The sequence below is a fragment of the Carcharhinus amblyrhynchos genome, chromosome 16, assembly GCF_965287045.1.
Source record: "Carcharhinus amblyrhynchos chromosome 16, sCarAmb.v2.hapA, whole genome shotgun sequence".
Lineage (NCBI taxonomy): Eukaryota > Metazoa > Chordata > Chondrichthyes > Carcharhiniformes > Carcharhinidae > Carcharhinus > Carcharhinus amblyrhynchos.
This window is the reverse complement of record NC_137339.1, coordinates 10,466,125-10,486,075: the sequence shown is the minus strand read 5'-3', so window position 1 is coordinate 10,486,075 and position 19,951 is coordinate 10,466,125. Positions and strand designations below refer to the sequence as shown.

The window sequence follows — 19,951 nt, the reverse complement described above, 5'->3', positions numbered from 1 at the left end:
ACAGTCCAAAGATGTGCAGGTTAGGTGCAATGGCCATGCTAACTTGCCCATTAGTGTCCCAAGATATAGAATAAGAAGTCTCACAACACCAGGTTCAAGTCCAACAGGTTTATTTGGAATCACAAGCTTTCAGAGTGCTGAAGAAGCAGCAGCATCCCAAAAGCTCATGATTCCAAATAAACCTGATGGGACTTTAACCTGGTGTTGTGAGACTTCTTACTGTGCCCACCCCAGTCCAACGCTGTCATCTCCACCCCAAGATATATAGGTTAGAGGCACTAGCAGGGTAAATACATGGGGTTATGGGTAAGCCTGGGTAAGAGTTGGTGCAAACTTGATGGGCCAAATGGGGATTCTATGATTCTATAATGCTTGAGGGGTGTCAAAGACCAACCTCTTACTTTGCCCAAGTCCCCATTTATACAAGTAATGCCAGACTTTGGGCATTGATAAAGGATTCCCCCATATTTCTGCCTTGTTGAATGCTACTCCACTGTCAGACAACATTGATAATGTGCACTTCACTAGCCCTGGAAGAGTTGAAGCCAACAGCAGTTCTCCATTGCCACCCTGACCAAAATTGGTTAGAGTAGCAGAAACCAGGTGTTGGGGGCAAAGTTGGGTGGGGGGGTTGTGTGGGGTTGTGGGTGGTTTGGGCATGACTGCAACAAATCAGTAAGATTCTGTCACTCCTGACCGCTGTCTAACAACTTACTGCTAGCAGTACACGTGTGCATACGTGAAGCGAAGCAAGTTGGGGCTCAGCCCACTTTCAAACCATTATCAATGCTCACTCTCTCAAAACAAACGGCCATTGGCTTGAGGTACCAAAGACTTGGCAGCACTTATGGAAGAATTCGTAGAATTATAGAATCATTACAGTGCAGAAGGAGGCCACTCAGCCTGTCGAGTCTGCACCGACAACAATCCCACCCAGGTCCTATCCCCCCATAATCCCATGCATTTACCCCACTAATCCTCCTGACATGAAGGGGCAATTTAACATGGTCAGTCCACCTAACCTGCACATCTTTGGAGTGTGGGAGGAAACCCACGCAGACGCGGGGAGAACACAGTGTCACACAGACAGTCACCCAAAGTTGGAATCGAACCCGGATCCCTCGCATAACAATTCCCAGAAAAGGAGGGAAGAAAATCAGGCTGCAGATTGAAATAGCACATTATCTTTCACTGCAATATCAAAGGGTATTGATAAAGTATATACTTTTAAAAATTCAATGCAATCCAGGCTCTCAGAACAATTGCACAAGCCATTAATTTTATCAAAGAACATTTGTTGATGTGATCTTTGTATTTTTCTTTACTAATTAGATCTGGGATGTAAGACAGTCACTGACTGCTTTAACCCAAGCAAATTAATGAGTGAGGATTACCAAGAAGAAATAGTCTTTAGATTAAGGCTTATAATGATGTAAATGGGAAAATATTCTGCCAGTATTGATGTTAACCCAAAGAGATGTTTTTCGCTTTAAGGCGGACATGGGAACAAGGCCACTGGCTCCGTCCTTCCATCAATGGAGACCTAGAGCTCACAAATATCGTGTGGTTGCCTAGCAACAAACATTACTGTCAGCAACCTTTCCTCGACCAACCTTCACAACTGAAAAAAATCAATAGGCTTCGCAGACTCTGGTTTCTTTGAGCCGTTGAATTTTTTATCAAGCCCTGCCTTTGCTAGATATTATAAAGCGCAAACCAACTGGAGCATCTCTCTTTTCGCCTGGTGTTTACAATACATTCAGTGCAGGTTACTGTTAAGGAGCCAGCCTCTCCTAGAGGGTCTCCTAGTAGCAGAATTGTGCAGAACAGATGTGGCCACATGAGAGAAAATGCTGGAAAATCTCAGCAGGTTTGGTAGCATCTGTAAGGAGAGAAAAAAGCTGGCGTTTCAAGACCAGATGATCCTTTGACAAACGGCCACCTGGACTCGAAATGTCAGCTCTTTTCTCTCCATACGGATGCTGCCAGACCTGCTGAGATTTTCCAGCATTTTCTCTTTTTGGTTTCAGATTCCAACATCCTTTTACTAGGTGTCAGCATATGCCTGTTAGTCTTACACAAGCTGTGAGGCAGCAATGCTAAATGTCCCTTGGGCATTGCTACCTTGGCAGTGCCAGCCTGGGCCCCTGGCACTGCCCAAGGGGCAAAGTGTTAATGCCCAGGTGGCATCTTGGCACTGCCTATTGGGCATAGGATGGTGCCAAGGGAGCAGTGCCTGATGGGGTGGGGCCTCTGGGGTCAAGCAGTAAGAGAGGGGCATTGGGCCATTGGTGGATGTGGGGGGGCTGCTGTGCAGCCAGCAATGCAGGGGATGGGGGACTGGCCATCGAGCTGCCCATCAATCGGGAGGCCAACAGACAGGGGGCCAATGCGCATGCGCCGATTTCGGCACTAACAGATTAGCGCACGCGCAGTGGCCCACTCAGCACTATGCTGCCGGCCTCTCCAGCCGGAATAGGCGCCTCCCACTGATTTCTGGAGTGAATCATGCCCATGCATGGAGTGTGGGAGATGCATTTTGAAATTCCTGCTGAAAAAAACCAGCGGGATTTCCTCCAGTTTTTATGCAAATTTGATACTTTGAATTTTTTTGGGAGAATTGCCCCCTTAATGCCTGTATTTATGAATGGAGAATTGGCAAATTTTCTGCTACTTGTGCCTCAACTGAAAGTGCTAGTAAGCAAGTGAGACAGATAGAGGCCCAGCTGCGATCAACAGCAGTATGGTGAAACTTGCACAGCAATAATCGCCACTTGACCAAAATTCTGAAGCGTGACCAGGTCATGGTGTATGGCAGACTTGAGAAGAGATAAGGAGAGAACACTGGCCTAGAAGAGTTATTGAGAGGCACACTGCAAGTTTTTACAAAGCCAATAGTCAGCACAACGGCCCAACAAACCTTTACAAAAACAATATTGCCATTCCTTTAAGAGGTCACAAGACCCAGGGTAGTAAGCTCCCTTCTCAACATCATTAACATCCATGCTCCTGCCAGTTTACAAGCCGGAAGAAAACACTTCGATGAACAGGGGGAAAAGTACCTGGCCAGTTAGAAACGCGAGGATATCCCCATCAGCCTCATTCTGGTGGATTTTGGTAACTGTGTCCACTGTAGCTTTCACGTAATCAGGAACTGGACTGAGGATACAAAAGAAGAGTCAAACAGTCAGTTAAGCTTGGAAGAGCTTTGAATAGAAATTGGCGACAGATTTGACAACTGTGCCTGTGATACTCCCAAACCACCGACACTCCCTCACTCAATCAAATTCCATGGGTGGGATTTTCCAGGCATGCTCGCCCCAAGGGAAGACGGTTAGATTTTCTCTTGCTGGAGATGGCATTTGTGTTACTTGTCATTTATGAGCTCAAGCCTGAATGTTGTCCAGGTCTTGCTGTGAATGGGCACGGACTGCTTCAGCAGTTCAGATGTTGTGAATGACACTGAATGTTGTTCAAAATTCAGCAAACATTGACACTCTTGACCTCAATGCTGAAAAAAGGTCAGTAGTGAAGCAGCTGCAGATAATTCATAGAATCCCGGCTGTGCAGAAGGGGGCCATTCGGTCCATCAACCCTGCACTGACTGCAATCCTAGCCAGGCCCTCTCCCCATAATCCCATGTATTTACCCAGCTAATCCCCCTGACAATTTAGCATGGCCAATCAACCTACCCTGCATATCTCTGGAGTGTGGGAGGAAACTGAAGCACCCGGAGGAAACCCACACAGACATGGGGAGAACATGCAAACTCCACACAAGACAGTGACCCAAGGCTGAAATCGAACCCAGATCCCTGGCGCTGTGATGTGGAGTTGCTGGCATTGGACTGGGGTAGGCACAGTAAGAAGTCTCACATCATAAAGTTTAAGTCCAACAGGTTTATTTGGTAGCACAAGCTTTCGGAGCACTATTCTTTCATCAGCTGACTGTCTGATGAAGGAGCAGCGCTCCGAAAGCTCGTGCTACCAAATAAACCTGTTGGACCTTAACCTGGTGTTGTGAGACTACTTACTGGCACTACAAGGCAGCAGTGCTAACCACTGTGCTGCCCTTGAGAAATGCACCAATGATCTGGGGCTGAGCAGTTTAGAACCTGGCACAGCTCATTGTTGTCTCATCACAAGCAGCGTCATTCTTCCCATTAATCCGAATTAGTCTCTCCGTGGTGTCTGGTGAAAGTGGAGGGTGGGGGCTGAGTGGGAAGAGTACAGTTGGACCAGTAGGTGGTCTGTGGGGTCTTTGGTCCTGCAATAGAGGTTTCCAGATAAGAAGGTTGTGAACCACTGCTTCAAGAGAACTATCCACGATCCCACATCCTTGCTCTTTTCCCACAGCCCCAAAATGTACCTTAAAGTATAAAAAATGTCGACTGGAAATGTCCGACCCTCCACGGTGAGAATGGCACAAGTATCCTTACTCGGGTCCGTGGTCTCGTTTAGATTGAAAAAGCCACGAAATTTCTGTAATGAAAAGGAGTTAAAAATAGGAAATCATCAGTCTTCATCGGTGCATGCACCAACAACGCAGTTTAATGAGGAAGATTTAGCTCCTGTTAGAACATACAACTGTGAGATCGGATTCTTAACACTTATGGGCCAAAAGCAAACTGAAAGGTAAAGAGCTGGAGGAAACCCTAACCCCCTCAAAAAAAAAACACAATGTTGAAGTAGCTCTCATTAATAACATTCTGTGCAGTGGTTAAGAAGATCTTTTCATCACTAAAGTTGTTGTCACATCAAGAAGCAGCGATCCAGCAACCCAAGTGACTGTAGCCAATTGCAATGACCCACTCAGTGCCCTGGCTGAATCAGTAAGCCCACTGGCACAGAATGGGATCAGGACTTCAAGAGGGAAAGAGCAAGTAAAGTGAGCGTTGGTCCTCTAGAGAGTGACACTAAGAAATTAATGGAAGATAATAATGAAATGAACTAGGGCACAGTGTTTTAAAATTCAGGGTCACCCTGTTAGGACGGAGTTGAGGAGAGTTCTTATCTCACAGAGTTGTGTGACTTTGGAACATTCTGCTGCAGAAGGTGATGGAGCTTGGGTCATTGAATATTTTCAAGGTGAAGGTGGATAGATTCTTGTTCAGCCAGGAAATCAAAACTTATCGGGCATAAGTGGGAATGTAAAACTTGAAACACAAATAGCTGAGCCTTGATCTTATCAAACGGTGGAGCGGGTTCAAGGGGCTGAATGGTCTACTTGTGCTCCTATTTTGCATGCTCGTAGGTGACATGGATAAAATACACGAGAAAGAATCTTCCAATAGTCTTTCATAATCTCGGTGAAGGATCCATCAACCCCACACAAATAGCTTTACACTGGAGTTTCCACTGATGTTGTCGTGGACAACCAGAAGGACCCCTCCCTTCCCAACCTCTATCATGGAAACTTAATCCAATTATCTGTATGTTCCTATAGCAGACTGGCTAATCGAGGATAGTTATTGGAACATGGTCTACAATTGAGTTACTTGTCCTTATTTTTACATTACATTACATCCACAAGTGTGTTGCTGCTCTTCCAATCACATGAAGAAGTGATACTTCTATCTGGATTGAGCCTTTAAATGTGGCCCTGATTTCAGATTAGTCCACAAGATACAAAAACGACAACAATTTGCATTTAAAATGCCTCTTTAGCACAGTAAAGCATTCCAAGACTCTTCTCTGGGGTGCTATCAAACAACCTGTGATACTGGACACAGAAGGAAATACAAGGATAATCAAAAGATAAGTAAAGAAGTAAATAAAGAGGCATCAGGTTTTGGATAGTGAATACCAAAATTTAAGACTGGGGTAGTTGAAAGAACAACCGTTAACAGTGAAGCAAAGAAAATTGGGGATAAGCAAAAAGCCGGAATTGGAGGAGTGCAGAAATCTTGAAGGGCTGTAAGGTTGAAGGAGGTTACAGAGATAGGAAGGGGAATGATAAGCCTATTTTGAGTTTACACAGGCACTGTATCTGTAGGACATACCTCTGCATCCAGTGTAGCAGAAGAAACAATAATTCGAAGATCCCCTCTTTTCTTCTGAATCTATAAAAAATATGGCAAACAAAGTTAATGCATCTTTCCAAGATTTTGGACTAAAAATACTTATGGTTTGTCCAATCCTTTGTAAGATCATTGTATCCCTACAGTACCGAAGGAGGCCATTTGGCCCATTGAATCTGCATTGACTTTCCAAAAGAGCATCTTACCCAGGTCCACTCATGGATCTACTCTGTAATCCCGTGCATTTATCCCACTAATCCCCCTAACTTACACATCTTGGGACACTAAGGGGCAATTTAGCATGACCAATCCACCTAACCCACACATCTTTGGACTGCGGGAGGAAACCAGAGCACCCAGAGGACACCCACGTAGACATGGGGAGAACTTGCAAACTCCACACAGACAGTGACCCAAGGCTGGTATTGAACCTGGGTCCCTGGCGCTGTGATGCAACTGTGCTAGCCACTGGACCACCTAGATTTTAGTACTGCTTTTGACTTTGCATATTAGGGAGCAGTAGGTGCATTCAATGGACAAGATATGCTTAGAGGGGGCAAAGCAAGATAGAAGGAATTGTAGACACAGGTTCAGAGTTAGGATTGTCAATCGGTGTTTTTGTAAAAACACAGAACAGGGATATCGTGTACTGTATACTATTTAATCTTAATGACTCATCAATGTAATCTTAATGATCATCTAGAAATAAATCATCGCATCTCTCTCACTGCCTTAGAAAGAGTTGGCTTACAAATCCTTCCATTAACAACTTGAACTGCTAAAGGTAAAGTCAAAATGTTGTAAATCTGACAATAAGGTCAACTCCCAAAATCTGTCACTTCTGCCTTGTAATGACGGATCTGCTCTGTACTTCCTAAATCAAGGAATAGCTACAGAGAAGTTTAATTACAAACAGAAAATGTTTTCTGCTACAACATCAGATCTTGTCTTACAAGAACCAAACATCCTGAGGTTTTCATTCACCAAGCATAGCAAAGTTACTGGTTGCTGACCTTTCTTAATAAGCCAATAGCAATGTCTGTGTACAAGGTTCTTTCATGGGCTTCATCCAACAGGAGAACACTGAAATGCAGGAAAACACAAGAACATAGTACAGTGTCAGACATACGAAGCAATCAAACCTAACCATGTTCTCTCCACATTCCCCCCTGAGGTGAGTGCCACACTACAAAATATATTGCCACCAGATTACACATTTTAATACAGTAATGAATATTGCCAATTAAAACTATAAATAAATATTCTGCAATCTTCTTCGTATTATGCAGAGTGACAAATTTACAAAATTAACACTTTTATAAAGGTTCTGTGAAGGCAAAACTATATTCATAGAATCTCTACAGTGCAGAAAGAGGCCATTCAGCCCATCGAGTCTGCACTGACTCTCTGACAGAGCATCTTGCCAAGGCCCACCTTTGCCCTAACCTCGTAACCCCACGTATCTACCCTGCTATTTAACAGAACCGGGGTGTGTGTGTGTGGTGGTGGTGATTGCCTGTGCAACGTTGAGCAGCGAGAACTCCATGTTGCCTCAGGCATTTAATTACTTGGTGAGGACCTTCACCGGGATCAAGGACTCTGAGGGTGGAAGTCCCGCCTAAAAGAGCTGCTGGCCATTCAGAGGCTGGAATTCCTGCACCGTGCAGTAGCACCACTGGGCAAGTGGTGGCTGTTACCAGTATTACATCAATCTGAGGCTTAGAATCACCATAACCCCATGAGTGATTGGTGGGGGTGGAGAGATGGTGGGGAGAATGTTTGGCAGCAGGGTGGCTCTCAGCAGACCCCTCCTTCCTAGTACCGAGTCCATCGATCAGCCGTTGAGTGCCTGACACCAAAAACCCAAGGTGTGTTCTTTGGGCTTCCTGCATGCCAGCTCCCCCATCTGCCAATGGGTGGCCAGCAGAGGTGTTGGGTTGAGAGTCTTAAGTGAACACTAATTACCCACTTAAGGGGCTCAATTGGGGCAGTAAGACCAAGGGCCTGCCTGTCATTGACATCATCAGGACAATGGCAGAAAGGGGACGGTGTCCCCACCCATCACCCTCCCATTAACTAAATGCCCCTGCACTACTAAACTTGCCATGGGGGAGGGCATTAAATTCCATTCATGGATTTTGACAACTAAAAATGAACAGCTTGAAGAAAGAAAGATGGCATTTATTTACATCTCTGCAGGACATCCAAAGTATTTTACAGACAATGAAACACTTTGGAAATGTAGTCACTACAGTAATATAGGAAAAGACAGCAATTTGTGCACAGCAAACTCCCACAAACTGCAATTGGATAATGACTAATCTTTTTCTGTGATTTTGATTGAAGGGTAAACATTGATCAACTCAAACAAACATAAAGGCAAAAATACTGCAGATCTGGAACAAAAACAGAAAATGCTGGGGAAACTCAGCAGGGCTGACAGCATCTATGGAGAGAGAATAGAACCAATGTTCCGAGTCTGGATGACCCTTTGTCAGCCCTTCATCAGGAATAACTCCCCTGCTCTTTTCCGAAATGGTTGTCACTGGGAGGGCTGGCGTGGTTTAATGTATCATCCAAAAATGATACCTACAGCAGTGCAGCAGTCCCTCGTGCTGCACTGCAGTGTCAGTCTAGATATTTTGTGCCCAGGTCCAAAAGTTAATAAAAATTCACTCCTGACTCTCATCCCAGATTTTTCCTTTTTGGTCTTCCCAATTTGCAAACGATTCCCTCTTTCGTAGAAACTCTGCAGTGCAGAAGGAGGCCATTTGGCCCACTGAGTCTGCACCGATTCTCAGAAAGACTATTTTACCCAGACCCATGCCCCCCCAACCCAATTCCTATAACCACATGTATTTACCATGATTAATCCACTTAACCTACACACCTTTGAACACTAAGGGACAATTTAGCATGGCCAACCTACCTAACCTACACATTTTTGGAGTGTGGGAGGAAACCAGAGCACCCAGAGGAAACCCACGCAGGCATGCGGAGAACGTGCAGACTCCACAGACAGTCACCCATGACCGGAATCAAACCCAGATCCCTGTGAGGCAGCAAACTAACCACTTACTAGTGAAAGAAATGAGTTTTTACAACAATCGACAATGGTTTCATGGTCATCATTAAAGTTTTACTTTCAGATTTTGGTTGAATTCAAATTTCACTATCAGCCATGGTGGGATTCAAACCCAGATCCTCACAGCATTACCCTGGATCTCTGCGTTACTAGTCCAGCAATAATACCACCATTTCCCCATCTTTCCTATTCACCATGCTCCACACGTTTTGCTCTTCGGCAATGCTAAATAGGTTTTTTGGATAAAAATACACTGTCAGGTAGGATTAATTTGGTTTCACTCTGAGAAGCTTTTAACCAAAAGAGTTAAAGATTGGAAATGTACACAAATTGTAGTGGAAGAAGTCAGAATATCATATGCTGCCCACGTACGGTGCCCTGCGTAAGTTCTGTGACTTGCATTTTATTTACATTCTTTCCCTCCTCATTTACCTATGTCATTCTGTGACCAAAATCAGTGGCCCAGATGAATATAATTACTTGCTCAACCTTGAGATGGCATGGTAGCACAGTGTTTAACACTCTGCCTCACAGCACCAGGGACGTGGGTTCGATTCCCAGCTTGGGTAACTGTCTCTGCGAAATTTGCACATTCTTCCTGGGTCTGTGTGGCTTTCCTCCATGTGCTCCGGTTTCCTCCCACAATCCAAAGATGTGCGGGTTAGATGGATTGGCCATGCTAAATTGCTGCTTGGTGTCAGGGGGACTAGCTAGGGTAAATGCATGGGGTTATAGGGATAGAGTCTGGGTGGGATTGTGGTCAGTGCAGACTCGAAGGGCTGAATAGCCTCCTTCTGCACTGTAGGATTCTATGACTCTCAGGTAGTAAAAAAGTGTTCATAATCCAGATGGATGATAAGATGGGAGAGTTAGGTTGTGAAGAAATGGATGGTCTTTATCCCTAGGTTGACTTTTCTTTGCTTTCATGACTCAGAGTGTAGATGAGCCCTATTGAATCAATAAAATTCCAGGATAGCTTCTGGTTTGTGCTGAGTTCTTTGATTCAAGGAAGCAACAATTGGACTCAACGTCCCTAGGTCAGAGAAAAAGAAACATCAAAGACGATTCCCATTCTGGAGCAACATATGACAACCTCACTGCATGTGGATACCACAATGGAGGCAAGTTTGGTGCAATTTCTTCTCCCAGCCAGTCAAACAGCTTTCCTTTCTCAGTATCAAGCTTCACAACCTGAACAATTGCAAATTGAGTGAGGAATCAAACTCTGGCAAGGCCTTAGGGAGGGAGCGTGGAAGAAGAAAATTAACAAGCCACTATGGTGGAGATTGTATGGAAATTAACAAACCTTTGGGACATGACAAGAAGTCACTGAGAGGATTAACATATAGGCTGAAAGCATGAAGCTCAAACAGTTTATAACTTAAATGATCGTCTTGGAATCACTCCTATTATCCCCATAATACTGTCACATTTAAGGTTGGGACCTGGAGCATGGGTTTATTCATGTTCCAGACTACATCATCACTTCCGAATACTGGACTCAGAGCATTAACTTTGGTTCTCTCTTGTGATGAAACTTACAGAATCACAGAATACTACAGTGCAGAAGAGGCCCTTTGGCCCATCAAGTCTGCACAACCCTATGAAAGGCCCTGACCTGCCCACCTAATCCCACTTACCAGTACTTGCCCACAGCCTTGAATGTTATGGTGTGCGAAATCTCATCCATTTTAAAGGATGTGAGGCATCCCGCCTCCAACACCCTCCCAGGCACTGCATTCCAGTCCATCACCATCCTCTGGGTAAAAAAGTTATTCCTCAAATCCCCCCTAAACCTCCCACCCCTCACTTATAACTTGTGTCCCCTTGTTACTGACCCTTCAACTGAGGGAAACAGCTGCTTCCTATCTACCCTGTCCATGCCCCTCATAATCTTGAGCACCTCAATCAGGTCACCCCCTCAGTCTTCTCTGCTCCAGAGAAAACAATCCAAGCCTATCTAACATCTTTCTAACTTAAGTATTCCATCCCCTCTGCGTCCCCTCCAGTGCGTTCACATCCTTCCCATAGTGTGGCGACCAGAGCTGCACACAGTAATCCAGCTGTGGCCTCACCAAAGTTCTATACAAATCCATCATGACCTCTTTGCTCTTGTAATCTATACCCTGATTAATAAAGGCAAGTGTGCCATTTGCCTTTTTCACCTATTTGCCTGCCTTTTAGCCTTCAGGGATCTATGGACAAACACTTCAAGGTTCCTTTATTCTTTGGAACTTCCCAATGTCAGACTTTTCATAGTATACTTCGCTGTCAAATTACTCCTCACACTTTTTCAGGCTAAATTCCATCTGCTATTTATCCACCCATTTGACCATCTCATCTATATATCTACCTGTAACCCAAGACACTTTAATTTGAAGTTAGGGGTGGGGAACTCCAGCTCTCGTTTGTGCACGCTTTGGCTGGGAAATGGCTACGCAGGTGCAGTTTGGGGTTTTCATGTCTTCAGCCTGGGGACCAGCACCTGCACAGAAGAAAATAAGTAAAAATGACATCAAATGCAGGTCAGGTGAGCTGAACTGGATTGCCATTATCAGGGAAGGACACAGGAGGAGGACAGGGAGAGGTCCCAGAAGGAAGACTCAGGCAGGGACAAAGACAGGGATAAGAAAGAATTCCCAGAAGTTAGGTTAAAAGAAAGGAGCAGAGCAATAGGCTCTCCGTTAAAGAGAGAGTTGCAAGGAACAGCCCTGAAGTAAAGCGGGCTTGAGAGAAGCCCTAAAGATCTAAGGAGGCAGCTGAAGCTTGGTGATTCCACACTGTGGGATTTTTGGCGCAGTGTTTTTCTGCTTGACATGGCAGAAGATTTAAAATTGTCCTTGGAAGGTGAAGCTTAAGTTTACTCGGGAGACCCACAGGAAAGGAATCCTACAAGGCGTGATTGAAATCCTGGAGATGGATCCTGGTTGAAGCTCTTCAAAGGGAAGCAATATTTGGGGACAATTCGAAGGTGAGATCTTTGAACGTGGAAAATTGGAAACCTTCATGAGAAAGACAATGTTTCAGTGAGACCAGTTGGCTCACACCATGGCAAACATCACGGTGGTTTGTTGGGAAATCCATGGAATCTGCTTTAGTCACATCTACAATTTACTCCAGAGCATGGTGTGTCTGACCACAATTCAACTGTTAATTCACATATACCTTATACTTTTCCTGCATATCATGGTACAAGTTAGATATTGTACACTGCTTTATCTTCCTGAATGTGTATGTATCTGTGAAAATGTTGCTGGGATGAAAGAATCGTGGATATTTGAATCATCATTCTGTGTGTGCGTTGAGCTTTTTCCAACCTCTTTGATGTAATAAGGCTCATTAATTGTGTTTTACTCTTTGTGTTAAAAACTTCATCCAAAGTTTAAAAAGATGACTCCTGTGAATCTGTTCAAGAACTTTCCTTCACAGTTTATAAAGAAATTAGGATTTATCAAGCCAGGTATCACTCCGGGATCTAACTTCTCCTGTATTATCAAACAGGATTGTAACACTTGCCACAGATGCTGCCAGACCCACTGCACTTTCCCAGCACTTTCTGTTTTAATTTCAGATCTCCAGCATCCACAATATTTTGCTTTTACCTGTCTGCTATCAAGCCCTGACAACTGTGAGTTGCATAGCATCGATATGCGTCAATGTTCACACTTAAGAACGAACAGCTGGGATTTAACCACTGTACATTTATCAAGTGACAAGTTCATTACCAGGAAATAATGTCAATACAAATTATAAATGATTAATGTCTTCAGCATTAAAAGTACATGGTACATCAGAAAACCGAAGCATATCACAGTAGGTCTCACATTCTATTCTGGTTCACAATCTATTTAACTCCCTCCCAAACCCTGTGAATATAGGATGTTGATTTCATTTCTATTTGATTTAACATTCTGTAGCAGTTGATAATAGAGAGTTTTAATCTAAAGTGTGTTTAGTTTAACATAATTCTCAGCCAGAAGAACTGAATGAGAGTGTGTGCAAAACAATGTCATGGCTGAAACCAAAAGAAAAAAATGCTGGAAAATCCTAGCAGATCAAAGCTTTGACAAAGGGTCATCTGGACTCAAAATGTCAGCTCTTTTATCTCCTTACAGATGCTGCCAGACCTGCTGAGATTTTCCAGCATTTTGGTTTCAGATTCCAGCGTCTGCAGTAATTTGCTTTAATCCAATGAAATAACAGATAGAGTCAGGTATTAGCCAGCATCAGTTTAAAAGCAGCATCCTGCGTGGTGTTTCTTCATTTTGCTTCCAATTATATTTCATATACTGACAAAAGAAAGTTGAGTCACAGTAACGTTCAAAAAGCCAAACTGTTCTTTCAGTAATTACCTGTATCTCTTCAATAAAGGGTCAGCCATCATTTCCCGGACAAGCATCCCATCTGTTAGAAACTAAAACACAACAACACTGATTTAATCAGTGTTTCAATTCAGAAATCCTCAGCCTACTGCAGTGTTCCAATGAAGCTCAACATCAACACAACGTGGGCAGCATGGTGGCACTGCTACCTCACAGCGGCAGGGACCCGGGTTCGATTCCCGGCTTGGGTCACTGTCTGTGTGCAGTTTGCATATTCCCCCCGTATCTGCGTGGGTTTCCTCCAGGTGCTCCAGTTTCCTCCCACAGTCCAAAGATGTGCAGGTTAGATGGGTTGGTCATGCTAAATTGACCCTTAGTGTCAGGGGGACTAGCAGGGTAAATGCAGGAAGAGTTGATGGCATCACATCCCAATGGTTTTTGTAGATGAAAAACCCTAGTATGTTGAGGGAGAATTTAGCATGGCCAATTCACCTAACCTTTGGGTGATATGAGAAATTGGATCAGCCATCTATAAAATTAAGATGTAAAACGAGTGAGTGGTTGCTGCAATCTGCTTTATCCTATTGCCCACAATGAAAACAACCCAGAGAAAAGATACTCCGTGATATTAAGTGTAGAATTGTTGAATGTACCAGGAGATGTACTAGAGATTGATTAAATGAGAATAAAAAGGTGATTGGTGGGAAATAACAAAACAAACACAGAACACACACACAGAAACACTACACTGTCTCACTCCTCCACCCACTGAGTGAGTGGTATATGGAAATTTATGGCAGCAAGCCTTGAAAAGATTCAATATCGCAACATGTATTTTCTGGGAAAAAGCTTGAAATGAGTAATCAGGCTCTTACAGAAAAAGCAGATGGACTGGTTTCTTTGGTCTGGAGAGTGACTGAACGACATCTCAGCTGGCAACAGTTAGCTTGGCACTGCCTGGGCACCATAACCACATGCGACAGTGCTCTAACCAACTGCACCAATCGTGGTGAGATGCACCAACAATTGTTACCTTACCTTTATTCTTGTTGTCTGGAAATCGGTGCAGTCATCAAAACGGATACAATATCCAACTTCATGACCCAACACCACGCCACGCTCCTCTGCCACTCGTCCTGCCACCTTAGAACACAGGAGAGAATGGTCAACATGAACCAATCTGGTTTCAGGAATACTCTGCTAGCAGTTCTCTAAGTTCTAGCTTCACCATATAATCTCTCCATACAGTGATACTCCTAAATTCCTTTCCAGCACCAAGATAGTGAACACTGGTAAGATTTCAGCCTATATCTTTAAATTGGAAGCATCAAAGTCACCAAAGAACATTATATAGAACATAAGATCGAGGAGGAGTAGGCCATGTGGCCCCTCGAGCCTGCTCCACCATTCAATAAGATCATGGCTGATCTTTTCCTGGACTCAGCTCCACTTAACCTGCCCGCTCACCATAGCCCTTAATTCCTTTACTGTTCAAAAATTTCTCTACCCTTGCCTTAAAAACATTCAATGAGGTAGCTTTAACTGCTTCACTGGGCAGGGAATTCCACAGATTCACAACCCTTTGGGTAAAGGAGTTCCTCCTCAACTCATTCCTAAATCTGCTCCCCCTTATTTTGAGGCCATGCCCCCTAATTCTAGTTTCACCTGCTAGTGGAAACGACCTCCCTGCTTCTATCTTATCTATTCCCTTCATGATCTTAAATGTTTCTATAAGATCGCCCCTTATTCTTCTGAATTCCAATGAGTATAGCCCCAGTTGACTCAGTCTCTTCTCATAAGCCATACCTCTCAACTCCGGAATCAACCTAATGAATCTCCTCTGCATCTCCTCCAGTGCCAGTACATCCTTTCTCGAGTAAGGAAAATCGCAAGACCACCAAATTCAGCCTGGAGTCAGCCAAGACCCCAACATACATGCCATAAATTCCTTTCACTGAAGTATCATAAAGCCAGCATCTTTCTTTACTAAACCCAAGAAAACCTGTCCGATTGGTTCTTTTAGGTTCTCAGCATGTACAAAATTCTTCAAACAAAAAAGCCTGTTCCAATCAAAATGGAGGCAAAAAAAGCAGGAAAGGCCTTTAGAACCCCTCCTTACTTGATCTAGAGAAGGAAGCAGTGGGGATGGCCAGAACCGGAGGTGCACAGAGCTGATTTGATTTGATTGATTATTGTCACATGCATTAGTATATCGTGAAAAATGTTGTTTCTTGCATGCTTTCCAAAGCATACTGTACACAGAGAAGGAAAGGAGAGACTGTGGATTGTGGTGTTACAGTCATAGCTAAGATGTATAGGAAGATCAACTTAGTGCATTGTTCTGGGGCAGGAGGAGGAGTGAGAGCATGGAGGGATTTAAACCTAAGGATGAGAATTTTAAAATCCATCCTGGGATAATGGATGAGTAATACACAGTGTGAGTTAGGATGCAGCAAAATCAGATTTCTGCAGACAAGTCTGGAATTCAAATTTATTACTGCTAATCATAGAATCATAGGCGTTACAGCATGGAAACAGGTCCTTCGGCCCAATTTGTCCATGCCATCTTTTTTTTAAACCCCTAAATTAATCCCAATTGCCCACATTTGGTCCATATCCTTTTACAACCATCTTATCTATGTAACTGTTTAAATGCTTCTTAAAAGACAAAATTGTACCCGTCTCTACTACTACCTCTGGCAGCTTGTTCCAGACACTCACCACCCTCTGTGTGAAAAAATTGCCCCTCTGGACACTTTTGTATCTCTTCCCTCTCACCTTAAACCTATGCCTTCTAGTTTTAGACTCCCCTACCTTTGGGAAAAGATATTGACTATCTAGCTGATCTGTGCCCCTCATTATTTTATAGACCGCTATAAGATCACCCCTCAGCCTCCTACCCTCCAGAGAAAAAAAGTCCCAGTTTATCCAGCCTCTACTTATAACTCAGACCATCAAGTCCCGATAGCATCCTAGTAAATCTTTTCTGCACTTTTTCTAGTTTAATAATATCCTTTCTAAATAATCGTGCACCAATATTGAGGGCACCAAGGACAGGAAGATTTGATGGTGCCACTTTCAATGCTTTTCATAGGTGAAAAAACAAAACTGTCAATGCAATGTTCATGATCTAAATTTGTAATGTGTAATTCTGTTCCACCCAATTGTCATTAGGCACGTGGTCATAATTAAATTGGATCAGTTTCTCTTTACTGTCCAATGCCATGAATCCAAACTGTTCAGGATCAAATACCATTCAAATCAATATCAGTTTGGTTTCGGGATCCATGCAAATAATCCTGGTGTAAATAAATTGGAGAGAGCTCTTCTCACCTACCCACCCAGTGTTTATTCTGCTGCTGCTCCTCAGGTTCGCACTGAAGCATATAATTTATGCAATATCTTGGGGGCAGTGGGGTGGGGAGGAGGGATGAGGAGGAAATGGGAGTGGGGTGGGGTGTTAGACCTGATCTGAACTTGCAGCACTGAACTGAATCATAAAGCTAAAATGAAGAAGCCAGGGCCAGGAAAATGACTGGGCAAATTGAGAATGAGATTGAGAAATATGGAATGTGAATCAGTACTTACAGAAACAACGGCCACCCTACGGGGCTGTGTCACACCAATCACTCGGCCCTCTGCTGTCCAACCAGCTTCCAACAGATACTGTCAGCAAACAGTTTTAGGAGGAAGAAAGAAGCAGTCAGCCCTGTTAACGACATACCTTAATATACACTTCACATTCTTCGACAGGCTACTGTGGAAGATGTATTAAAATAGAAGCATTTCCTCTTTGAAACTAATTCTCCAAGCAACATCCTCCATCCTTTTAAACACCCGCTCAATCACCTATTGCAACTCAATGCTACTGAACACAAAGGGCAGGGTTAACTAACCCACTTCTCATTTTTGTTATGGCTTTCTTTTCAGTTTTATACACCAAAAATAATGCAGCATCTTTTAGAAAAGGTTAGAGCCAGCAGTTTGGTTTGGAAACCTATCAACGATCCCATGAATTTCTACACTTGGAATGACATAGCACAGACGGTGGTCATTTGGCCCATCATGCCTCTAATAGCTATTTTAAAAAGCTAGCCAAGAGTTAACGGGGGTGGCACAGTGGTTAGCACTGCTGACTCACAGCGCCATGGACTGGGGTTCAATTCCCGGCTTGGGTCATTGTCTGTGCGGAGTCTGCACGTTCTCCCCATGTCTGCGTGGGTTTCCTCCGGGTGCTCCCGGTTTCCTCCCACAGTCTGAAAGATGTGCTGGTTAGGTGCATTGACCATGCTAAACTCTCCCTCAGTGTAGCCGAATAGGTGCTGGAATATGATGACTAAGGGATTTTCACAGTAACTTCATTGCGGTGTTCTTTAAGTCTGCTTATGACATTAATAAATAAACTTAATTAAGTTAACTCCCTTATCCTTCCCCCAGAACATTGCAATTTTTTCCTTTCCAAGCACAAATTTTAATTTTCTATTGAAAACTCCTACTGATTTATTGATTGGCTGTCAAAATTTTACATAACACGTTCTAAAGGCAGTAAAAATGTTGTTTTTGAGTGAACCCATGTGATAATATATCACTTGCCCCAGTGACAACTCGTTCAGCGTGACACAGAGAAATGTTGTAACTCGTTAATACCAACCTGGGGAATCTGAGTGCTCTTTCCACATCCAGTTTCACCAACAATCACCACTGTCTGATAGTTTTCCACCAAATAAAGGATGTGATTTCTGTGCTAAAAAAAAAGGAACAAAACTTCACTGAAAATTATGACTGTTGGCTTAAAACACAGATGACTATCTTAAGGTCTCACCAGGACAAACGATCTATGCCATGAGGTCTCATGAATCTTACTAAATCCAACGATTTGCAGTTTAATGAATAAAATGGATGGATTTGTGGGGAAGTAAGCAGAACCACAAGTTTTTTTTTAATTTAGTCATGGGATGTGACAAGGCCAGCATTTATTGCCCACGCCTAATTGCCCTTGAACTGAGTAGACTGCTCGGACATTTCAATGGCATTGAAGTGTAAGGATGGCAGATTTCCTTCCCTAAAGGATATTAGCTTTCACAACAATTGACAGAAAGTCATCAGTCTGTGGAATTCTCTTTTCCGAAAGCAGCGGAGGCTTGGTCATTGAATTTACTCAAGTCAGAATTAGACAGATCTTTGATTGACAAGGGAATCAATGGGGCGCAGACGGGCAAGTGGAGTTCAGACCACAACTAGATCACCCATGATGTCATGAATGATGGAGCAGGCTTGAAGGGCTACTCTTGTTCCTGAGTCCTATGTTCCTACAGGGGTGGCACGGTGGCACAGTGGTTAGCACTGCTGTCTCACAGCGTCAGGGACCCAGGTTCGATCCCCGGCTTGGGTCACTTTCTGTGTAGAATCTGCATGTTCTCCCTGTGTCTGTGTGGGTTTCCTCTAGCTGCTCTGGTTTCCACCACAGTCCAAAAGACATGCTGGTTAGACGCACTGGCCGTGCTAAATTCTCCCTTAGTGTGCCCGAAGCATGACAACGCGAGGAGATCTTCACAATGACTTCACTGCAGTGTTAATGTAAGCCTACTTGTGACACTAATAAAAACAAACCTATAACTCCTTCAGCAATGTCCCAGTATTGAGAAGATTGGCTTCCAACAATCGCTGACTCCAATCCTTGGGAAGTGGTCTCCCTGATTCCCACTGATTTAAATTTAATAGGGCTTTTTAACGTCATTCGGTCAAATGCAGTCTTGATGTCAACAGCAGTCACTTTTACTTCGGTTCTAGACTCAACTCTTTGGTACATTTTTGAACCAAACCTGGGGTCTGGAGTGAAGCCACACTGGTGGATCCCAAACTGAGCATTGCTGAGCAGGTCAGGCTCAATGAGTGACTCTTGAAAGCATTGCTGACAATGCATTTGCTGGTGACCAAGAGTACACTGATGGGGCAGTGATTGTCCAGGTTGGATTTGTATATTTTTTTGGGGAAAGGACATAGCTGGGCAATTTTGCCACATAGTTGGACAGAAACCAATGCCGTAACGGTACAGTTTGGTCAGGGACGTGGCTAATTCTGGACCTCAAGTCTTCAGCAGTACCTCCAGGATGTTGACAGGACATATAGTCTTTTGCTGTATCCAGGCTTCCCAATGTCATGTAGATATTGCTGAGAACATCAGGAGGAGGCTGATTTTTTCCAAAACACAGGCCTGAGTACCTTGGTGGCGCAATGGTTAGCACTACTGCCTCACAGCCCAGGTTCAATTCCCAGCTTGGGTCATTGTCTGTGCGGAGTCTGCATGTTTTCCCCATATCTGCATGGGTTTCCTGCGGGTGCTTCAGATTCCTCCCACTGTCCGAAAGACATGCTGGTTAGGTGCATTGGCCGTGCTAAATTCTCCCTCAGTGTACCCAAACAGACCCCGGAGTGTGGCAACTGAGGGATTTTCACAGTAACTTCACTGCCGTATTAATGTAAGACGACTTGGGACACTAATAAATAAACTTCAAGTTTTAAACA

The 19,951-nt window shown here is 43.8% G+C and overlaps 1 protein-coding gene across 3 annotated transcripts in view; it reads right to left on the bottom strand.

Annotated features, from left to right (window-relative positions):
- Positions 1 to 19,951, bottom strand: part of dhx35 (DEAH-box helicase 35) — a 67,424-nt gene that overhangs the window by 35,501 nt on the left and 11,972 nt on the right. For 2 of the 3 annotated variants that reach the window (XM_080204395.1, XM_080204396.1), the window contains exons 3-10: positions 18,078 to 18,165; positions 17,015 to 17,092; positions 14,465 to 14,569; positions 13,457 to 13,518; positions 7,033 to 7,102; positions 6,002 to 6,061; positions 4,369 to 4,481; positions 3,063 to 3,159 (exon numbers count right to left, since the gene is read on the bottom strand). In XM_080204395.1, coding sequence (XP_080060521.1) covers positions 3,063 to 3,159; positions 4,369 to 4,481; positions 6,002 to 6,061; positions 7,033 to 7,102; positions 13,457 to 13,518; positions 14,465 to 14,569; positions 17,015 to 17,092; positions 18,078 to 18,165 — 673 coding nt within the window. Of the gene's footprint in view, positions 1 to 3,062; positions 3,160 to 4,368; positions 4,482 to 6,001; positions 6,062 to 7,032; positions 7,103 to 13,456; positions 13,519 to 14,464; positions 14,570 to 17,014; positions 17,093 to 18,077; positions 18,171 to 19,951 lie in introns of all 3 variants that reach the window. The other variant, XM_080204394.1, reaches the window with a different exon arrangement.